At 36.0% G+C, this 21,547-nt stretch overlaps 1 protein-coding gene across 1 annotated transcript in view; it reads left to right on the plus strand.

Annotated features, from left to right (window-relative positions):
- Positions 1-21,547, plus strand: part of PDE3A (phosphodiesterase 3A) — a 314,502-nt gene that overhangs the window by 245,578 nt on the left and 47,377 nt on the right. The window contains exons 5-10 of the mRNA XM_019039397.4: positions 2,850-2,965; positions 11,374-11,593; positions 15,162-15,247; positions 16,371-16,525; positions 18,563-18,700; positions 21,310-21,421. Coding sequence (XP_018894942.2) covers positions 2,850-2,965; positions 11,374-11,593; positions 15,162-15,247; positions 16,371-16,525; positions 18,563-18,700; positions 21,310-21,421 — 827 coding nt within the window. The remainder of the gene's footprint in view (positions 1-2,849; positions 2,966-11,373; positions 11,594-15,161; positions 15,248-16,370; positions 16,526-18,562; positions 18,701-21,309; positions 21,422-21,547) is intronic.

Consider the following 21,547-nt stretch of genomic DNA (forward strand, 5'->3'; position numbering starts at 1 on the left):
GAAATAATAAAAATTAGAAACACAACTTATATTCCTTTATATATCCAGCTGGATAATTTACCCCTGGGTAATTTTAAATACAGTCTGGTAGAAAGCACACTGGACTGAGAATCTGAAGGGTCTTGGCCCTACCACTCAGAAATGTACTATGTTCTTAGAGGCAAGTCATCAGCCTGCCAGAATCTCTGTACCCAATTACAGGGAGTCATTAGGAAAAAGGGGAACTATGACATAATTGGAGGGGTAAATTAGATGGAAGAATACACGTAGGTGCTTAAAAAATAATAGGCTTTAGAGAAATAGGAAAAGCTGAAATAAATCAGACCCTAAATCATCCCAAGTTGACCTTGGAATTGACCCCTGCCTGTGTATTCAGGCAAAAAGAAGGCAGTAAACTTGGCAAAAGAGACTGTTACCTGATCAGACTTTAAGGACTTAGAATGGAGTCATTACGGGGATAATAAGAGCATAAGACCGCCTTTGGGAAGAAGATTGAGATCTTCCATCACAGGCACATAGATAATTTTCCTCTGCTGTGCCAGCATGAGAAAACCGTGTAAAGCCTTTCTTAAGCTGTTCTCCTTTACAGAATCCAAATTATTTCATATTCATGAAATTTAAACAGGAATCAGGAAATAAAGGACAGCGATGAAAAGCTGAAAACTGTGACGGTCGCACAAAGCAATATATGAAAGCACCTGTGAACTATAATGCATTTATATATAATATAATACATTGATTTATTGTATTAATAGTAAAATACAATTATTTATTGTATTAAGAATGTGATATGACTAGGATGTTATTTATCTTGAGTTCATTAAATCTGCATTTATTAAAGATACTCTAATGTATTTTGCAAAATTGAAAATGAACACATTTTAAATGTTTTTATTTGAAAAAAACAGTAAATTGTTGAGATAGCCTTCATAATATATCTTTCTGATATATTAAAACATTCAGTTACTGTAAGGCATTGTCTTTAAAAAGTCGACTTAGAAAAGTAAAAGTAATAACCTATTCACTGTATTATGTAATGAGAACTGCAAACATTTAGGCCACATATACATTACATAATATTTCTTCACAGTCATCAGTTAGTCAATCCAGCAAAATGAATTAAAAGGGACCAGCATCACGAGAAAATAGTCAGTGTCGTTATCTGTTTCAGATTCAAAGTTTCTTTCAGCTCATTATTTCCTAAATGCCAAGAACTTGTGAAATACCTAGGATGTGCTTTCTGAGGAAGATGTCAAACAAATATTTTTATGCCTTACTTAATTGCATTATATAATTGCTGAAGGTCATACCACATTTCAAGTGTCCTCATATAGAAAACTGCTATTAGAAGTAAGGAGAAAAGATGAAGTTTTAAAATACCTGGGTCAGTAGTTGAAGAAAAATCTCTCTGAAATGGAAAAAAAAAATTGAGATAACAAGTGTCAGACTGTCAAATTGACCTCAACACAAATTACACATCTTACCCATTGCCGAATTTACTAGTAATTAATGGATACAGACAATAGTAAGACCCATGCTTAGCATTCTTTCCTTTGAGAGGTCTATTAGTACAATTTTCTGAAAGTCCCTTTATTCCATATTAGCACATGTTCTGGTTTGGATTTAGCATGCAGGGTTCTAAGCAATGCATGCATAATATTACTTGCACAGAGGGAACCATTTTAGCTCTGGAACCTCTCCAAATTATATCGTATTAATTATAAGCTTATATGGCAATCTCCATGCATCCATGAGCCCATAATTCTATCAATTTTAGGTTTATTTACAATAAGCTACCCAGACAGACCAGGCACATCCTGCTTACATTGCCAATCTAAGATTGGCAAAAGTTCAAATTGTCAAATCGTATTTACGTAAATTATAGATTGTACCCAGTACCAAATTTACTAGTGCTTGAAAGGACACAGGTGTTAGCAAAACACAGACCAAGCACTTTTCCCTTGGAGCAGTCCAAGATTGTCAACACAACTTTCGAAATTCCCTTCTCTCCCACATTAGGATGGAGTCTATTTCAGATTCAACATGTATAAGTTTTAAGCAACACATACAGAGAAATTTTGTCTTGGAATACCTCCAAAATTTAAATCACAATCATTGCATGACTTACATAACATTCTCTAGCTCAGTCTTCCATGAATCTATTAATTCCACATTTATTTACAATAAGCAACCTAGGCAGACCAAGTACATCTTGGTAAAAGCATTTGCTAGATGAAGATTCTCTATTGCCTTTCTCCTAGTTCCTATCATCAGTGTGTTTAGCATCAACTCCCTTGTTGGCATGTCCCTTTTTACAAATTCCCTTGTAAAAAGGGAATTTGACTAGATCATTTCCATCACAAGGAAATAATGCAGAAAAAAACATTATTTATGAATGATTTCATGGTCATTCAATTTTTGAATACAGATCCACCAAAAATAATAGAGTACTGAAGTAAACATTATGACACTTACAGCTTATGTAAATTCACCCGCATCTTAGCCAGTTAATCTGTAAGCCTCTTTTAGAAAATCTGTGAGGAACGTAATTTTAGAGTACAGTGAGAAGGTGTTTAATTTTTATTAATTGGATAATAAGAAAGTTATCTTTCCTCTTTGTTAACCCAGTATGCTTGATGAGTAACTGCTATATCCCTGCAACAGAGATTGTTTTTACATAATCTGTTTCATCATTTGGAAGTACAGTGGTTCTGTCACTGAACCTGAACCAATACTCAGATTGGCAAATCTATTAGAGAAATGATGGTTGGGTTCTGGCAAGACTGGCCCAATAACTGATGAATACTTTCTTTAATTTTCTTTTAATTCTGTCTTTCTGGTGCTTTTAGTCCTGATTCTTGGAATAATCCAGTGATGATGACCCTCACCAAAAGCAGATCCTTTACTTCATCCTATGCTATTTCTGCAGCTAACCATGTAAAGGCTAAAAAGCAAAGTCGACCAGGTAAGTAACTTAACTGGAGAAGGGTTCATACTGTGAGTGTGGAGTCCTAGAGTAAACCAGACCTTAAGCGTTGAAATATTCTGAGGGTGCCCTATATTCAGATATGTTTGGTTTGTCTGTTCTAATAACCAATTAGTTATTTTTTAGAAGTCTCAATAACCAATTAGTTATTTAAATTTCCACCTTATGTGATGATACAGATTCCTTCAAAGTTGTTGTATCAGATTTCCTATCTTGAACTAACTGGATGCATAGGAAATCACTTTTACCATCAAGGATCATCTGTGGTAGCATCATCTCATAATAGAAATTCCAATTTTTTAGTGTCTGTTAAAATTATTTTTCAGGAGTATGATATATATGAATTCAAGAAAGTGTTTTATTTACTACACATGAGCTATGATAAGGAATTTAGATATCAAAATTAAGAATAATAAAGCTTTAGATGGGAACATGAAATGATATTGGGGAAGACTACCTCATTTGTTCAGGGTCCTTGCTCACCCAAAACTGTAATAGGAGTTTTTGTCAGATTCCGTCTCTGAATTGCCTTTCCCCTAGAAGCCCAATTAAGAACCTGGGAGATTTCCTCTGACCTTTCCTTTTTGGAATCTAACTTCACGGTTTCACTTCTCAGTATTACAGAAAATATCAATGAGATTTTCAGTAACTTCCTCCTTAGTTTCTTAATCTTCTGCCTTTAGCAGTTTAAGAGTTCATCAAATGGTTAAAAGGAAAACTGCCCACTTCCCACTGAGATATGAAACATTCAAGTTCTGGCTTCCATGGCAACCCCAAACTCCAATTTTTATGTCACCAGCCTCATGACATTGCTAAAAGCTCTGCTGGCTTGTCTCCCAAATAGCTGCACCCCTCTGTCTGGATCCTTCACTTCTTACTCCATGCCAATAGTCAGTAAATCATGCTATGAAGGGAAGAACAATTTGCAGGGTTTTGGCTCACCTTTCTGAGGTTCTCTTCTTTATGGGAACTTAGTCCCTCAGAATTGTGTGCTTTGCCTCGATAGCTTTTTTGTACCATTTTATTGGAATTACATCAGTAAAATAGACCAATAAGGTAATCTACTTTTCCAACAACTAATCTGGTCCTCTCTGCTCTTTAGAAATGTTCATTAAATTTTGTCACTTAGAAGTCATTATTGACCTGCTAATAAAATTGAGCTTTCATCAGGGCCAGGCAATGTAGGCTAATGTAGGCAAATACTTAAATTGAGATATTCCTGAAGGCAAATACGGATTTGCTCAGTAATAAGGAGAATCATCTGGGACTCCAGCAAGGTGGAGAAACTGCATTTGAGAATTCCACATTAAACCCAAGACACTTAAAGGGGTGCTAAAGTGGTTTTAGGTATGTAGGACCCCTTGGCTCCCTACAAAAATATATATAGATACTTTTGGAAGGGAAGCATCACCAGTTAAGGGCCATGAGATTTTATCAGATCAGATTCAAACATGGAGCTTACAACCAGGATCACTAATTGCACAAAGAAACACCATGAGTTTGAGTTAACAGAAACAAAAATACAACTTTCTAGATCTGTAAAAGGGTTAAAATATTTAAATTAAAATTTAATTTAAAAATTTACATATTTAAGGAAAAATAATAGAAATGAGAAAAGACATAACTGCAGAGCAGCTAAATGTAACTTTTGGAAATGTAGTCAAGGAAATATTAAACAGCATAGTAGACTACTGAAGAAAGAATTAGTAAACTGGGTAGAGAAAGATCGGAAGAAATTACCCAGAAAGCAGCACAGATGAAGAATTGGAAAGTATAATAGATTTTAGGAGATATAGAAAAATGAGTCTAATGTACATGATATATGTAATCATAGTTTTAGTAGCAGATAGAAGACAAAAAACACTTAGGAGAAGCCTAGTAAATGGAAAGAAACTCACACGTAGATACAAAATAGTGAAAGTACACAACACCAAAGATATACACAAACAAAAATCCTAAAGTCTACCAGAGAAAAGACAAATTTCCTTTTCAGAAAAGGCAGTCAGGCTGAGAGCAGAGTTGTCACAAATACTGGCAGTCAGAACACAGTAGAATATTTTCTTCACATTTCTGAAACAATATGGTAACCTAAAATTTTGTGCCTGGCAGATGCATCTTACAAGAATAGGAGTGAACTAAAGACAATTTGAAAGAAGTCAAAACTTTACCACCTGCCAAATCTTTACTAAAGGAATTTATGATGAATATATTCTGGAAAGAATATATGATGGATATATTCTAGAAAGAATATATGATGGATATATTCTAGAAAGAATATATGATGGATATATTCTAGAAAGAATATATGATGGATGTATTCTAAAAAGAAGAAGAAGAGAAAGGTTGAGATCTAATGAAAATGTTAAACAAATCTGAAAACCATGGGTCAATCCAAACAAACATTAAATTCATAAATAATAGTATTTCCAGATTTGTGAATAGTTTTTATAAGATTTTTTAAGGACAGAACTAAAATTTCAGACAGTAATAATACGTAATTCAAGAGATGAAATATAAATTTAAGTGTTCTAAATCCATGTGTAGCTCAAAAAGGGGGTTCGGATGAGGAAACTGAGGGAAAAGAAGGTTAAGTAATTTGCTTTCTCTGGGTCATGCAATTAATCCTGAATACTTTCTTTTGTCCTAATGACTTCATACTAGAAAAAAATGACGATGACAAATTGTCATAATTTAAAACTAGGATATTTTGGGTTCTGTCCTTGGGTGGGTACAAGATAATGCAAGGGTTTGGTTTTCTCTCCCTGTTTCTTCGGTTAAGTAATAACAAAAAAAATATTGAATAACCAACATGATAAGATCAAGAAGCTGAAAATTATGGTTAGGGCAGACCCTGGAAATATCAGATCAAGTGTTGCAACAGCCTCATATTCCTGTGTCCTGATCCCCAGTTTGTATGACTGCACTCTAGAAGAAAGAGCAAAGGAGCAAAGTGTAAAAGGGAAGGAATGTCCACATAAGATACCACATGGGCAGGTGGTAGGAATGAGAGCCACAGGCATAGCAAGAGCCCCCTTCCATTCTTGCCATCAAGTGCATAAGGCATTTCTATCATGATCATTTTGGAGCGGATTTTGCATTGTGGCATCTTTAGACAGCTGTCACAGCACAGCTAAAACTTTATAAAATAACCTATATCCCAGGCATGCTGAATCCAACTAATTAAATTCCTAAAGTTCAGCCAAAAGAGACAAACACATCTATCAAGAATCAGAGAGCCGAAAAGAGATTACAACCCTCCCTAATCAGATGGGCCCTTCTGCTTTAAAATCCTTGCTTCCCCGTTTGGGTTGATGGAGCTAAGTGGTTGTGACATGTTTGATGCAATTGACTGTGATGCATCCTGGTTTTCCATAAACTCCATGGAAAGAAGCTGGGAAGAGCCCCCTCGTGGCAAAGAGTGTAAGCAAATGGAATCAAATGAAATGTGAAGAGAGTCTGAGGAAACATGTAACAGCAATAGGCAGTGAGGCGGAGGGAAAGCGAGTATGAAGTAAGAAGAGGCATACAGAAAACTAAATACCCTGTTTCTAGAGAGGGCTAATGAAATCTGTTCTTTGCGCAAATCAAGTAAACAGCGTGTCCTCTAGTTCAGTCAATCAATGTTAATTTTAAATAGCTGAAACAGAAATTATTATGCAGTTACTAATATAAAATAAATGAATGAAATCACATAGGACTCCTTTAATTAGAGCTTAAAAGCAGGAGATTCAAATATAATTTGTATTTTCAATTTTGCTCTTCTAGTATGAGTCACTGACATTGTGGAGCTACCATGATATTATTCTGCTTTAAAAATTCCTTGAATTTATCGTTACTGTATTTGCAGTAGTCCTTTCCCGGATTCATGTAAGTTTGGCTGCCGATTGCAGTGATAAGAGATATCTCTACACCTATAATCTAGACTCTGTTTTTCCTATACAAAATTTGAAAATATAGAGAACTTTAATTATGGTATTGTGATTCTTTTTCTTTGGCATTCTCTTTAGATGCAATTTCTGCTTTGGAAAAAATATTCAGGCTATCCATTTTCATCTGGGCATGGAAAAAAGAGATGTCTTTATCAGACAAGCTGGTTCCTTTTTTGTTCCATTAAAATTAAACTGAGAGAGTTTTATAGCACAAAACAGATGGATTCACTTAAATAATTCCCCTGCAGTATTGTTTATTTTCTCTCTTTGATTGCCCAAAGTTCCTTGTGTCTTGACACACATTTTCTCATGCTCTCAGGAACAAGGAATTAAAGGCCGAATTACTCAAAGGAGTTGGCATTTTAGACTTTATTTTTAAAATTATATGTTTAATTTTTTGTGTTTAAATGTTTTGATTTTAAGTATTTCACATTAGGACAGTTTGAATCATTCAAAAATTTATATTTCATGAGCTATGTCTTCTTCCTGGAATCTGCTAAAATTACTCAAATATAAAGTGAAGATAAACATTAATATATTTGAGAGAATGCATGTTTATCAGAATCTCTTCACTCATGGGTGAGTGTGTAAATGTGTGAGTGTGCGATGTAAAATTAGATGAGATTTTCAAAGGTTTTAACGGTCATCCCTCTAACTTTAGACATGATTACATTGAAAGCACTTTAGAAAATTTTAAAGACTTCCAAAGGTTATTCCTCCCTATTTCTTAGACTGTCCTCTTTCTGTATCTGAAATAATTTATTTATAGTTTATCCTTTCTATAAAGAAAATTTGGTTATTATCTCCATTTATCTCCCTATCTTTTTGAAGACCGATACAGTCTTCAAAATATGCATGCACATCCTAATTCTTTCTGTTTTTAAACTTTAAGTAAACTAAGATAATGCACACTAGGAAAAATAGTAGTTTGGCTTTGGAAAAAAAAAAGAGAACTTATACTTTTATAACTTTAGCTTCTCACCTGCAGAATAGAAACATCCCTGCTTCTCATGATTGTTGCCAAGAGTTACACTTTTTTTATATTTATTTATTTATGTCTTTTTTGCGAGATGGATTCTTGCTCTGTCACCCAGGCTGGGGTGCAGCAGTGGTGGGATCTCAGTTCACTGCAACCTCTGCCTCCTGGGTTCAAGCCATTCTCCAGCCTCAGCCTCCTGAGTAGTGGGATTACAGGCATGCACCACCACATCAGGCTAATTTTTGTATTTTTAGTAGAGATGGGGTTTCACCATCTTGGCCAGGCTGGTCTCGAACTCCTGACCTCAGGTGATCCGCCCTCTTCAGCCTCCCAAAGTGCTAGGATTACAGGCATGAGCCACCGCACCTAGCCGAGTTATGCTTTTAAAAGTGTTCAAAATATGTAGACTAACACTGTAGAAGCAGAGCTTCTCTCTTACAGGTTTATTTTAAATTTCATCCCAGGCAGTAAATTTGATGTCTTAAAATCTGCTTGTTTGTTTAAATTTAGTTAATCTGTGAGTTCCAAGAACTCTAATGGTTGTGTGAATTTTAAAATGTGTGTTTGAGAGTGAATTGCATGTATCTGAAGCAATCAGCTGGCAGCTACTAAAACTTAGCAATGAAAAAATCACTCTTCTCATAAATTGCCTTCAGAAAAAACAGGGTGTCAAGACAGAAATGGACAATGTTCTCATGGGCTTTGAACTATTGTTCTGTTAAAAAAAAAAAAAAAAACTGTGTAGAAAACTGTCCCAAAACTGACAGTTTACTATGAGAACAACTAAGGAATTGCCTAACACAGTGTCTATCAGGAATCTCTTTTTCTTATGACACAGCAATTACTTTTAATTGCTGTTTTTGCAATTACTTTTCATTGCAAAAACCACAATTACTTTTGCACCAACCTAATAAAACTTTGCCCTGGCCCTACCCAACCCTATCCAGACTTGCCCAGCAACCTCTCTGACCACGTTCCCTGCCCCTCTTTTTCCTTTTTGCTAAGCTGCCAGCCACTGACCTCCTGACTGCTCCTCTGACATCCCCCAGGTATGTCCCTCTTTCCTGAACATGCTTTCCCCAGCTACTTCTCTAAATGTCTTCTATATTTCATGAGGCCTCTATTCAAATTTTACCCACCCCTACCTCTTCCCAGCCAGAGAGGCCTTCTCAGTCCATCTTATCTAAAGAGCATTTCTGTTCTTCCCTGCCTTCTACTCTGTGCATTGTTTTGTTCCTATTACTTGAATTTAAGTTAATTTTCTTTTTTATTGACTTTAGTTTTTAGTTTCTGTCTCCCCTAAAAGTGTGGGAGCTCCATTAGAGCAGGGATTTTATTTTATAACCTACTCCATCCGTGGAGCAAGACTCACAATAACTACTTGTTGGATGAATAAATCATTGAGATACTCAGGACAGATACCTTGGTAAACTTTCTACCACATCATACTAGGATTCAGCTCCTTAACGGCTACAGTGCCTTTCTAAGATTATCTGGAGTCCCTGTCTAAATCCAAAAAGTGGTCAAAATTAGACGAACCCTTTTTAACCTTTACATCAGAGCACCCATATATGTGTAATAGTATTTGTGAATATCGTAGCATTAGAGAAATGGGAAGGGATTTCAAGTTTGAAAACTAGATTTCCTTTATTTTATAAAATTATAATGAGAAAAACTAATTATGAGCTATTAGAGATAATATTAAAAATTGAGTTTTTCTAGGGTTTCCAAATAAAATATTTCCTTTTTTAAAAATATTTTCAACCATTAAATAATTCACAGCAAACTTATAGCCCACTTGCTGTGCAGGATCATACATTGACTGGGAAATTCTGAGTTAAAACCTTTGTGAACTTAATTTTTTGTTTTGTTTTTGGCTCAGGATACTATGTAATGTGAAGGTTTGTCGTTATCTTTGGAAAAATAAATGAGTCTTTTTAATAGACGTAGAAACCGAAATAAAAACCATCAGGCATGACGTAAGGAGCAATGCAAACGCTGCCTAATACGCCATGGGTTTTACTTCCCCTTTGGATAGTCTCTGATAGAGGTACTGGTTTATAAGCTGCATTTTACTAAGAGTAGCTGGGTTTACTCTATATTCTCCCATGTACTAGTACTGTGACCTTGGGAGGGTTTTTTAACCTCTCTGGGTCTAAGTGGTTTCATTTGCTTAGTATAAAGGCTGGGAGGGGGTTGAGCTGCTGATTAGGAACTAACAATAGATATGTTGAGAAAGAACTAGAAGGGGTTGCTGCTCTTCACACTGAAGCAAGGGGAGAGTGAGATTTCTCATCTTTAACAACAACAACGACGAAAAGAAATAACAGTGCCAGCAAGAAATTAAAAAGAAAATTACACACGAACACACAAAATCGTTCAACAAACTTAATATTCTTTTCAGTGGACCAGAAAACCTTTGGTATGACAACTCAAACTTTTGAGGAGGCTGGACCCTGGAAGCAAACTTTGCTGTAAGCCAGCTGCCAGCTAACCACACACATAATTTGATGATGTGAAGGTGGATGGCTGTAAATGTTCCTAAGTGGTGAGAAATAGACAACGACTTTTAATAATTTCATTTCATTTGCCCTACAGTACATTGTTCAGCCATAAAATCATGAAAACCAGTAAGCAGGTTGTTAGGCAGAAGTTATTTCTCTCCTTTTTTCCATTTTAAGTGCAGGCTGCCTTCTCTGTGTTTGGGAGAGAGTAACTTCAAAAGACATCGTCCTGGTCTTCCAACAGCCACGCTTTGAAATCTAAGCCAGTGTCCTGTAAAATTCTTACAATCTAGAGTAAATACAGACAGTTTGGCCCAAATACCCATACTTGAAATGGAAACTTTAGGTCTATTGTTTGCTCAGAAATGGATTATATTACATTTTAAAATGTTTTCTTCAAAAATTATTTTGATCAAAACACTCTTTCACACCGAAAGGTCTTATTTCACTGAAACTGCGAATGGTTAAGAAGGTTAATTTCCTCTCAGTAATGCATCTTCTGTATTTACATATTTTAAGCATCTGATGCCTGCTGAACTCTGCCCCCAGATACTGGTTAATGTTTAGAACAATAGCAGATCCTGTTCCTGCTAAAACCTTCACAACCTAAGAGAAAGTAAACACATGAGAAAATTTTAACTATTATTTCCATGTCAGAATGACAAGAAGAAACAAAAATGGAAGGAGAAAATAATATCCTTCTGTCCTGAAGTTACTCCACGACACCAGGGCTTTGGCTGTATGTGCCAACATTGCCACTATTTTTTTTATGATGATTCATTCCTCCCATTTAATGCTGTGGAGACACCCCAACCACACTGGCTTCAGATGTTGGTATGTGGAGGAGGCCAGCCCGGTGACCTGAGCAGGCACGTGGTTGTTACTGAGTTTGTAAGAGTCCAGGTGAAGTTCAACAGTTGCAATTTTGCATTTTAAAGACATTTGTTTAGTTACTTAACTCTCATTCTTTCTCAGGTGCCCTCGCTAAAATTTCACCTCTTTCATCGCCCTGCTCCTCACCTCTCCAAGGGACTCCTGCCAGCAGCCTGGTCAGCAAAATTTCTGCAGTGCAGTTTCCAGAATCTGCTGACACAACTGCCAAACAAAGCCTAGGTTCTCACAGGGCCTTAACTTACACTCAGAGTGCCCCAGACCTATCCCCTCAAATCCTGACTCCACCTGTTATATGTAGCAGGTAAGGATTTTTTATGAACTGAAGTTTAATAATAAAACCGATGATAGTTTTCCCCTAGAAATACCTACCACCAGCCCACGCAGCTTGGGGTAGGTTTGCCAAAGTATTAGACAACCAAGTATAGGATAATGTGATTTGTGTTGAATAGGCTACAATAAAAACTTATGTTTTAGTAGTTTTCTATTAACGAAGTTTAGAATCTATGCAGTTCATACAGCCAATCTCTAGAGAGGATACAAAACTGTTAGCTGTATATGTTGCCTGTTTGCTGATGGGGAATATAGAAAGTATATAACTAAAAAATGATATCAAGTATTCTGTTGTAATTCTTCATTTTGTTGGAATGTTTGTACTTGTTCTCCAGGGAACGGGTTACATTGATATTAGGCATATTTAATCGTCAGTTTGCATTTCCCATTTTTGCAATTTTAAAATGTGTGAATAATACATTGCACAGGATGGCTGGACTCAAATAGTTCTCTGAATGCAATTTAAGCAATGGTATGTGCTATTCTATCATGTTGAAACAAAATTACAAAGTGTTATCTATCACAGAGGTTAAGAAAAAAATGGCCTAGCATGGCTGGAGTAATTATTTTGCCAATGTTGTCACGAAGAAATAATTATCTCTTCTTACTGGTTAATGTATTTTTATTGTTCTTCAGTAACAGCTTGAATAATTTATCTTAAAGCATTATGGTATTTTTTAAGTAGAAAAACAGTTGAGTGTTTTTAACTATGAGAGTACCTTGAATAAAACCGTATTTCATTTCTGAGGTTGATGAGGATAACTATTTGAATAAATGAGTAACTTGTTGGTTTTCTAGTATCAAATATTACTTCATAGACTCAGATTTTTTCAGTGTATTCAGCTTTAAGAAATAGCAACTTATATTAAGCCTAATTTTCATTTTCATATTTTTTACTCATAAGTTCTGTAAATTAAATGAATGTTATTTATAATTTTTATTTTTACCTCCTTTCTCTTTACCGGCATTTTTACATGAGAAATTATTTTCATTCTTTTGCTCAGAGCCAAAGTTATTCTACTATGCAAAAGTTATTCTGCTGCCCTCTATGAGTTTTTTAATAAAATAATTTCTGCAGGATATTAATCTCATCTCTTTTCCACAAAAGAGCAAGTTCTATAGTAAAATATTCAGAAGATATATCATACGTCCCTGTTAGAAATTCACAACACATATGGCTTTATTAAAAGCTCTGAGAAGCTCTGTTAAAAGAATCCCTCTTTATTTATTTTTGTTGTTTCATTTAGTGTTTTCTGAATTTATTCGACCACAGAACCAATTTCTTTGGGTTAACACCCAAGAATTGCCCATGGATCTAATGTTTGGCAGAACACAATTAAGAAGCATTGTTTTATTGTATGCACCCTGAGCCAAGATGAAGCCCAGTGGAGTAATCTTCATCAAGGACATCTGGGTTCAGCATTTTTAGGGAGAGTCTCCCACTGTGGGTTCCGGACTTTTGGGAAATAAGTCCCCTAAAGAAAGGAGAGAGATGTTCAGAAAAGCTATACCACTCACGCAGCATTTTTTCATCATAGTGTATTTTTTTTTTTTTTTGTATTCTTAGCAGGAAGAATGTAATGGGATTTATATAAAAGGTTTCAGAGAAAAACAAGAGGATTTCACTGTCTACTTGTTCAGTAATGTTTATAAATCCAGTAGTGTGTGTTTTATTTGTTTGGGCTTTATAAATCTGTAATTCAAACCAGGTTTTATTATTGCCTTAAAGGCAGCCACCCATGTAGGCACAGAGAGCTCCAGAAACACACAACTAATTGTTGTGGTTTCCCCTGCTGAACTTGAAGAGTTTGGCGTTGAATCCCAGTCTCTTGGCTGCTGTAATGTCTATGCAACAAGCTATTTTTCTGGCATGAGAGCTGGCATATTTGAAGTACTAATTTAAATGGTCCTTTTAGGTATTATTTTGCAATGAAAAAGTTTAAGGCTAATAAACTCGACTTCTCCTGAGCTTCGTCTGAGAATGTAAGCCTACCAATTGCATCTCCTTTCTTTTCCCTTTTTGTCCTATCATTTTCTTTTTATTCTCTAACCCAAACTGACAGATTTAATAATTAGAAATATTTTACAGGTAACGTTTTTCTATTTACACTCAAGGGTTGAAAAGTAAAGTTACTTAGTATGCAGATACGGTCTACCTACCTCTTCTCTTAGTGCACACACGAGCACAATTCAGGAAAAAAAATGACGAGTTATTTAAGATATTAATCAATGAGCTATCACTACTTTTTTCATTTTAGAGTGGGTAGTCTGTGGTTAAATAACAAACAAAAAAATCCTCTGAGACCCTTTGTAATATTAGTCAGAAGGAAAGAACCCAGCAGCAAATGCAGAATCAAAATCTAATCATGAAGTTTCTAAACAAGACAGAAGAGGGAAGAGCCAGTTTATGGCCTGTGCCAGGCCATTTGTGGGGTTACTGTTTAATATTTAAAACAGTCAAACTTCATTCCTCCAACACCCTCTGTTAGAGGGCATTGCTCACCTCTCTTACCTTTGTTTTTCTTGGTGGTTTACGGTACTTCTAGGGCCTGTTTCTCTCAACCAGCATCCTATGTAGTCAGTCATCAAAATGCACCCCTCTTTTGTTCATTTCCTTAGGGCCTTAACAAGTAACTGATCGATCTGAAAAAAAGAAGTCAATTTTTATTTTTTAGCAAAACATAAAATTCATATACTATCTATTTCAACCTATGCTGTCTTAAAGTTCTGTTTAGACATAAAAATATCATAACCCAATTAAATAAAATAAATCTGATAATGAGGCTTTTTTTTTTTTTTTTTGAGATGGAGTCTCGCTCTGTTACCCAGGCTGGAGTGCAGTGGTGCAATCTCCACTCACTGCAGCCTCCATCTCCCAGGTTCAAGCGATTCTCCTGCCTCAGCCTCCCCAAGTAGCTGGGATTACAGGCATCCACCACCCTGCCTGGCAATTTTTGTATTTTTAGTAGAGATGGGATTTCACCATGTTGGCCAGGCTGGTCTTGAACTCCTGACCTCAGGTGGTCCGCCTGCCTTGGCCTCGCAAAGTGCTGGGATTACAGGCGTGAGCCCATAATGAGCTTTTAAGCAGCCTGGCCCATAATGAGGCTTTTAAGCAAGCACAAAGGTATTTACTGGGGAAGATAACTTTTGTCCAAATATAGGTCAACACCTGCAAAATGGCTACTATAAGTAGGTAGCAGCCTATACCAGTATTCTCTAACTAATCTAACAAAATTTTACCATCACTTTCACCTCAAATATGATCTAGATAAAGGAGGAGGAGAATGAGAGTCAAATGAACTTTCTAAAATCAATACAAACCTTTGTATTGATTACTCTCTCACAAAAAAGAAAGTAGTACACACTGCATATCAGCATTTATGTATCAAACAAAATGCATATTTTCACAAAACAAATAAGCAGAAGGTAGAAATATTTGACTATTGTTGTTTATCTTAATGTATACATAGATGGTATGTGCCTATGACTTTTTGAAAAGAGGAGGATATACCTATAGCTCTTCCAATATTTTTTAGCTGTGGCAGACCATATTCCCAAGGGAATCCTGCTGATGAGCCCCTGGAGAGAAGTGGGGTAGCCACTCGGACACCAAGTAGAACAGGTAATTCATTGTTTTGGATTCTGTTGCCCAGAATGGAAATTGCCTTATTTTTGTTTTCCTGATCAAAACAGTGACCTACATTTCTGATATTTTGGGGGGCGCTGGGAGACAGGGTCTCATGATGTTGGCCAGGTCGGTCTCAAACTCCTGGCCTCAAGTGATCCTCCCGCCTCAGCCTCTTCAAGTACTAGGATTACAGGCATGAGCCACTGTGCCCAGCCTGATTTTTTAAATTATAGATTTAAAAGGACAAGGGAGAAAATTAAAATCATCTGTACTCCTACTCTCTAGAGTTAATCATTGGTAAAGTTTGGGTGCAAAGCTTTCCAAAATTTTTTTATGCATTTATAGATGTGTATATTTTTAAAACACAAGAGGCCATTTTATATAATATATAGAACTATATAGAAATATTATTTTATCTTGCTACTTCTGACATTGGAAGTACTTTAAGTGGTTCCCAAAACATAGCAAATACTCAATAAACTTCCTTCAGGCACCTTAGTCAGCTATGAGAAATGTCATAGTTGCTCAGAGAGCATAGACTTCAGACTCTGGGTGTTTACTGATTGGTCTTTTAGTTAGCACAGTTTACTGCTGACTGAAATGGCGACAGTGAAGAAGGACAGATAAGGAAGGAAGCCACAGGATTCCAAGAAATAGGACTGGATACATAGGATTGCCCATGCTCCCAAGCATATGCCATCACTCTGCGCTACACAGAGAACTTTATTCCTGGGTGTGTCAACTTAGTTTCTCCCACCTCACGTGCCCGTTCTAGAGTGTTTTAGTCACTCAGTGGTTTAATGTATAGGGAGAGAAATAGAGAAAAAAGAAACATAAAGCTGTAGGATTTGTTAAAGGTGTGAACTGTTGATCTAAAAAATATTATTGAGGGGTTATTGAATGTCATGCGGATTACAGATTATAATTTCCATCTGTTTTACTTTGTTAAGAGATGTGTGATGTTCTCCACCCTATGATCCTATGTTCTTGGAGTGCTCAGGAAAGCAGTATTTCCCTAAACACTATATTTACCATATGCATCTTAGCAAAATTTGCTTAAATGAGCTCCCTTTCCCCATTGTAAATCTTGTAATAAGTTGTTCTCTTTTAATTGTAGATGACACTGCTCAAGTTACCTCTGATTATGAAACCAATAACAACAGTGACAGCAGTGACATTGTACAGAATGAAGATGAAACAGAGTGCCTGAGAGAGCCTCTGAGGAAAGCATCGGCTTGCAGCACCTATGCTCCTGAGACCATGATGTTTCTGGTAGTCCCATATCACTTAACTCACTCATTTACTTGAGAGATCAGCTTCTGTTACAGATATTGGCTTGGAAATGAATCTTTGAGGCCAGGCAAGGTGGCTCACACCTGTAATCCCAACATTTTGGGAGGACGAGGCGGGCAGATCACGAGGTCGGGAGTTCGAGACCAGCCTGACCAATGTGGTGAAACCCCTATCTGTAATAAAAATACAAAAAAATTACCCAGGCATAGCCGGGCGCAGTGGCTCACGCCTGTAATCCCAGCACTTTGGGAGGCCAAGGCGGGAGTATCACGAGGTCAGCGATGAGTTCAAGACCAGCCTGACCAACATGGTGAAACCCCGTCTCTACTAAAAATACCAAAATTAGCCGGGTGTGGTGGCACGTGCCTGTAATCCCAGCTACGCAGGAGGCTGAGGCAGTAGAATCGCTTGAACCCAGGAGGCGGAGTTTGCAGTGAGCCAAGATCGTGCCATTGCACTCCAGCCTGCGCAATAGAGGGAGACTCTGTCTCAAAAAAAAAAAAAAAAGAAAGAAATTACCCAGGCATGGTGGCAGGTGCCTGTAATCCCAGCTACCTGAGAGGCTGAGGGAAGAGAATCACTTGAACCCAGGAGGCGGAGGTTGCAGTGAGCTGAGATCATGCCACTGCACACCAGCCTGGGCAACAGAGTGCCACTCTATCTCAAAAAAAAAAAAAAAAAGAAATTAATCTCTGAAACGTGAGATTTACAGATGTATTTCATCCGGATTAAACATGTATTACAGCCCTTCCCATACATATCAATATATTTTTTCTCTTTCCAAGCATTATTGGTCTCTTAATGGTTCTATTATCTGGTGATTAGAAGCATAAGTATTTATAGTTACACAATAATTGCAGATATTTATTAACCCAATCAAAAAGTAAATATAGGAAAATGTATTATTTCATTCCTTAAAACAATATTTTATAAAGAAAGAAAAGAAAGATGAAGGAAGAGAGGGAAGAAGATATTCATTGTCTTAGGGCATCTGCTGGTTTTCTCTAGTACCTCCTTGACTTAGAACATGAACCAATATTTGTTTTTCTTGTCATACTGTCAGGCGTATATTGGCACTAGCCACCTATTAAAATATCCTTTAATGATTACTTACTTTGTGTATTTAAAAAGATCCATGTAAGGAGGATGGAAGCATATATTTGAGTCAGCTTCATTTTGGGGAGGTGGCAAGTGATAGAAAACTGTTCACTCTCAAATGATCATCAATGGCTGCTATTATCATTTTTCTTTTACTGTATTTACTGTTTGTATTTCTAAGTCAGAGAGATCGTCAGGTAAAATAATGTATATGTTTCCCTATCCTCATTCTCTTTCTTCTTTTTTTTTTTTTTTTGGCAAATGTACTCTTAAGAACATCCTCGTTTGGGACCAATTATAAAAAACCTTTACTTTTACATAGTACATGTTTCTCAAGAAACAGTAGGTCACATGAAATAAATTAAAATCCCTAAAAAATATGGGAGTTGTTATTCTATAGGATTAATGTCCATTTTAAAGCATTAATATAAACTTAATTAATAATAGGAATGATCAGGTCCTCCTACTCATGGATTTCTTTTGAGAGCTTAATTTAAGGAGGGAACCCTCATCTCAGAAAAATTTACATGACTACGTAGAGATATAAATTTACATGTAATTTCAGAATATTCTGAAGTCTTTAAAACTTTATTTAAGAACCTTGCAGTAGTCCCAAAGTAGTTATACTAACTTATAGAAGAAACATCCGTGTTTTTGCTGGAGTGTATATGGACCAGTGATAGGCAAGCACCTAATAGTGAAAAATTTATATCTGAAATGGCATTTGTTCCTTTCCTTCTTACTTTGGGGTCAATGTCTCGTTCATCTTGACTTTTTTAAGCAAAGATCACTTATTCACCTTGGAGTTTTAAGTCATTTATTTCCGATAGCCACAGTTGTTATTGAATTTAGCAAAGCACAAATTGCCCTGTAGAAAAACTGCATGCTGTTTAAGTACTTTAATGTTAAACATTACAGGACAAACCAATTCTTGCTCCCGAACCTCTTGTCATGGATAACCTGGACTCAATTATGGAGCAGCTAAATACTTGGAATTTTCCAATTTTTGATTTAGTGGAAAATATAGGAAGAAAATGTGGCCGTATTCTTAGTCAGGTAAGAAATGCATTCATTCACACTAATTTAAATATAGGGAAAACAGTTCCTTTGTTGCTTAAAGCTCTGTAAATTCTTGACACTTGTGGATAGGTGTTATGTGGAGAAAGGAAGTTTTAGAACACAACATTCTGTAGATTCCTTGCTGTGTGTTAACAAAAGAAACTGGAACTTCAAGTGAGTCGAATGTCATATTCTACAATTAAAATATGATATATTTTTAAAGACAAAGTAGGTGGGGATAGAGATATATAGACAAGGGACAAACGAGCTAGAATTCATAGAATTAAGCAAAAGAAAATCTGACACAAGCCTCTAAAAGAAGAAAACTGCCTATTTAGAGATACTAATTTATTGTCTGTAATTATTTTTGATGACTTTTTAAAAACTTTTGAATATTACAGAGCTTAGGCCTTATCAAAGATAATACATTGTGCCAAAATGTGTTTCCTCCTAGTGTTATGAAAAACACATCACATAGAGTTACAGAATAATACTGTTGCTGCATAACCAGCCTTTGAGTATTGTTTTCTTTAGGCTAGACTACTCTCAAGGCTTTTCACATAAATAATTACTTGTTTTGCTGAAGAAGAAAGAAAACATGTAGAAATTAAGAATTTGAAAATGTTTGTTTTAAACCACAAAACAGAATGATGGACTTGCTGTACTATGGAATAGCTATCGAAATACACACCCTTAATTAAATAAAGAGGATGGTGCAATAATATGTATCAGCTTATCTTCACATGTTTTAGGTATATTCTTATAAATTTGAGTAAGTATCACAGCAGAGATAGTAAGGACCATCAAACTTGTGAGTATAAGACTTAGGTAAGAATTCAAGACCCAACCCAGATCTACTGGGGCCACTAACACTTCTCTGCAAAAAAATAGAAGAGAAATCACTGAAATGCTGATTTCTATGCAGTGCATCAGAGATGAGCTTTCTTTGGACCACTCAACACATGTCTCAATGTGGAACTTCGTTTGGGGTGAGAAACCTAATCTGTGAAGATTGAAGGGAAAAGATAGCAGGCCTTTCTTCTAGTGTTTGATTCTACAAGCACATATGGCTGTCTAGTCTAGGGGTACACTAACATTATTGATGGAATATGAGACACAGAATTCTTACAAAGTCTGTAAAATATTCAATTATTGCCTCTGCTAGACTCTATTCTGTCCATCACCATGTTGAGGAATATAATGGCAGCCCTTGCACTTTGCTAGGAGTTGAGAGTCCTGTTCCTCTTCCCTTCCTTTCTTCTTGGTGCTAAGCAATGTCTCTTACACTAGCTGATCTTCAGGACAGATTTAAGGGTAGCTGTTCAGTCCAATTCACCTTAGCCTCATACTTTAGGGATCACCCTGGGAGATTGTGTATTTTCTTTCTGAAACCCATGGCAAACTGCAACTTTGAGGGAGTGATCTTTCCTGCAAATAAGCCTGTAACGGTGCCACAGGATGTGGCAATGAGTCAGGAAGCATTTTCTCTCTTGATTTTATTTTTTTACTAGGGAGAGTGTTCCCTGGTATAGAGAAACACATCTCATCTCATTTTATATTTGATGTATATCTCACAGACTCTCGAAAACTTAATCTTCATAGTAACTTTAGTGCAGGTTTTTTTTTAAATATGTATTTTATAGAAGAAGAAACTAAGGCTTAAAAGAGGCTATGCTACTCTTCTAAAGTCATATAGTAAATATTCAACCCAGGATTCCAAAGCGGATTTATCCATATCAGAAGCCCAGGGCTTTTACATTCATTCAATTGCTTCTCATATCTTCATAAAACACCTTGACTTATTATATCTTCAAGTTCTCCAAATGAGGATTCAGACCTAGTAGAAAAGTGGTTATGATAGCAGTCAGTTTTACAGCACAAATGACAGCATACAGAATTTCATTACAGGTACCAACCACTCCCTTGAAGTTCTGTGAGCTGGGAATGGGAGAAAACAATTTGACCAAAATTGCTACAAAATATTTTCTAAGAGTCATGGATACCAGTAGACAATAAAAAGATTAAGGGTAATTAACAATTAGATCCATGCAAAATTCAATAATGTATCTTTTGTTCCAATCATGTTCCAAAAACAGAGTAATATATTGATATATGATCCTTATTAGTCACTGTTTACTTTCCCAATTTCCCAGACATTAAAATTTGAACAAATGCAGTTTCATATGACTTGCTAAGTAGAACTTTTTGGGATTTTTCCTTTTATTTGAGTTTATAAGAACAAAAATCATGAAATTTTTGTTATGGAAAATATGTATATATTTTTGCCATAGTAAGACTTTAAGACAGCTGAAATGAATTAATGTGAACATTCCAATAAATCACCTTTTGGCTGAGACTAAATGGAAAAAGTCTCATTTCAAAAGATTTTTAAGGAGACATGTGCAATGGAAATAAGTTCTCAGTTTCAATATACAGCCTGCCTTTTGATGACTATCATTTTAACCAACTTAAAAGGACACCCTTCAGATTTTGAAAAGGCATTTAATGTTTTCCGTTACCGATATTTACCTAGTTTCACCACTGTTCTCTTTATGTCTGACATACACATAGGGATGTTTCATAAGGCTTTGTCTTTTCTTTTACAGGTATCTTACAGACTTTTTGAAGACATGGGCCTCTTTGAAGCTTTTAAAATTCCAATTAGGGAATTTATGAATTATTTTCATGCTTTGGAGATTGGATATAGGGATATTCCTTGTAAGTATATGTGATTTGTGAAATAATACTTTTAAAATATGTCGAATTTGCTGTGGGTAAATGGGATAGTGAATCATTAGCAGGTAGCACGGAATTACACATGGTAGACGCTCTATATGGAGACAT

This window comes from Gorilla gorilla, chromosome 10, assembly GCF_029281585.2.
Source record: "Gorilla gorilla gorilla isolate KB3781 chromosome 10, NHGRI_mGorGor1-v2.1_pri, whole genome shotgun sequence".
NCBI classification, from domain to species: domain Eukaryota; kingdom Metazoa; phylum Chordata; class Mammalia; order Primates; family Hominidae; genus Gorilla; species Gorilla gorilla.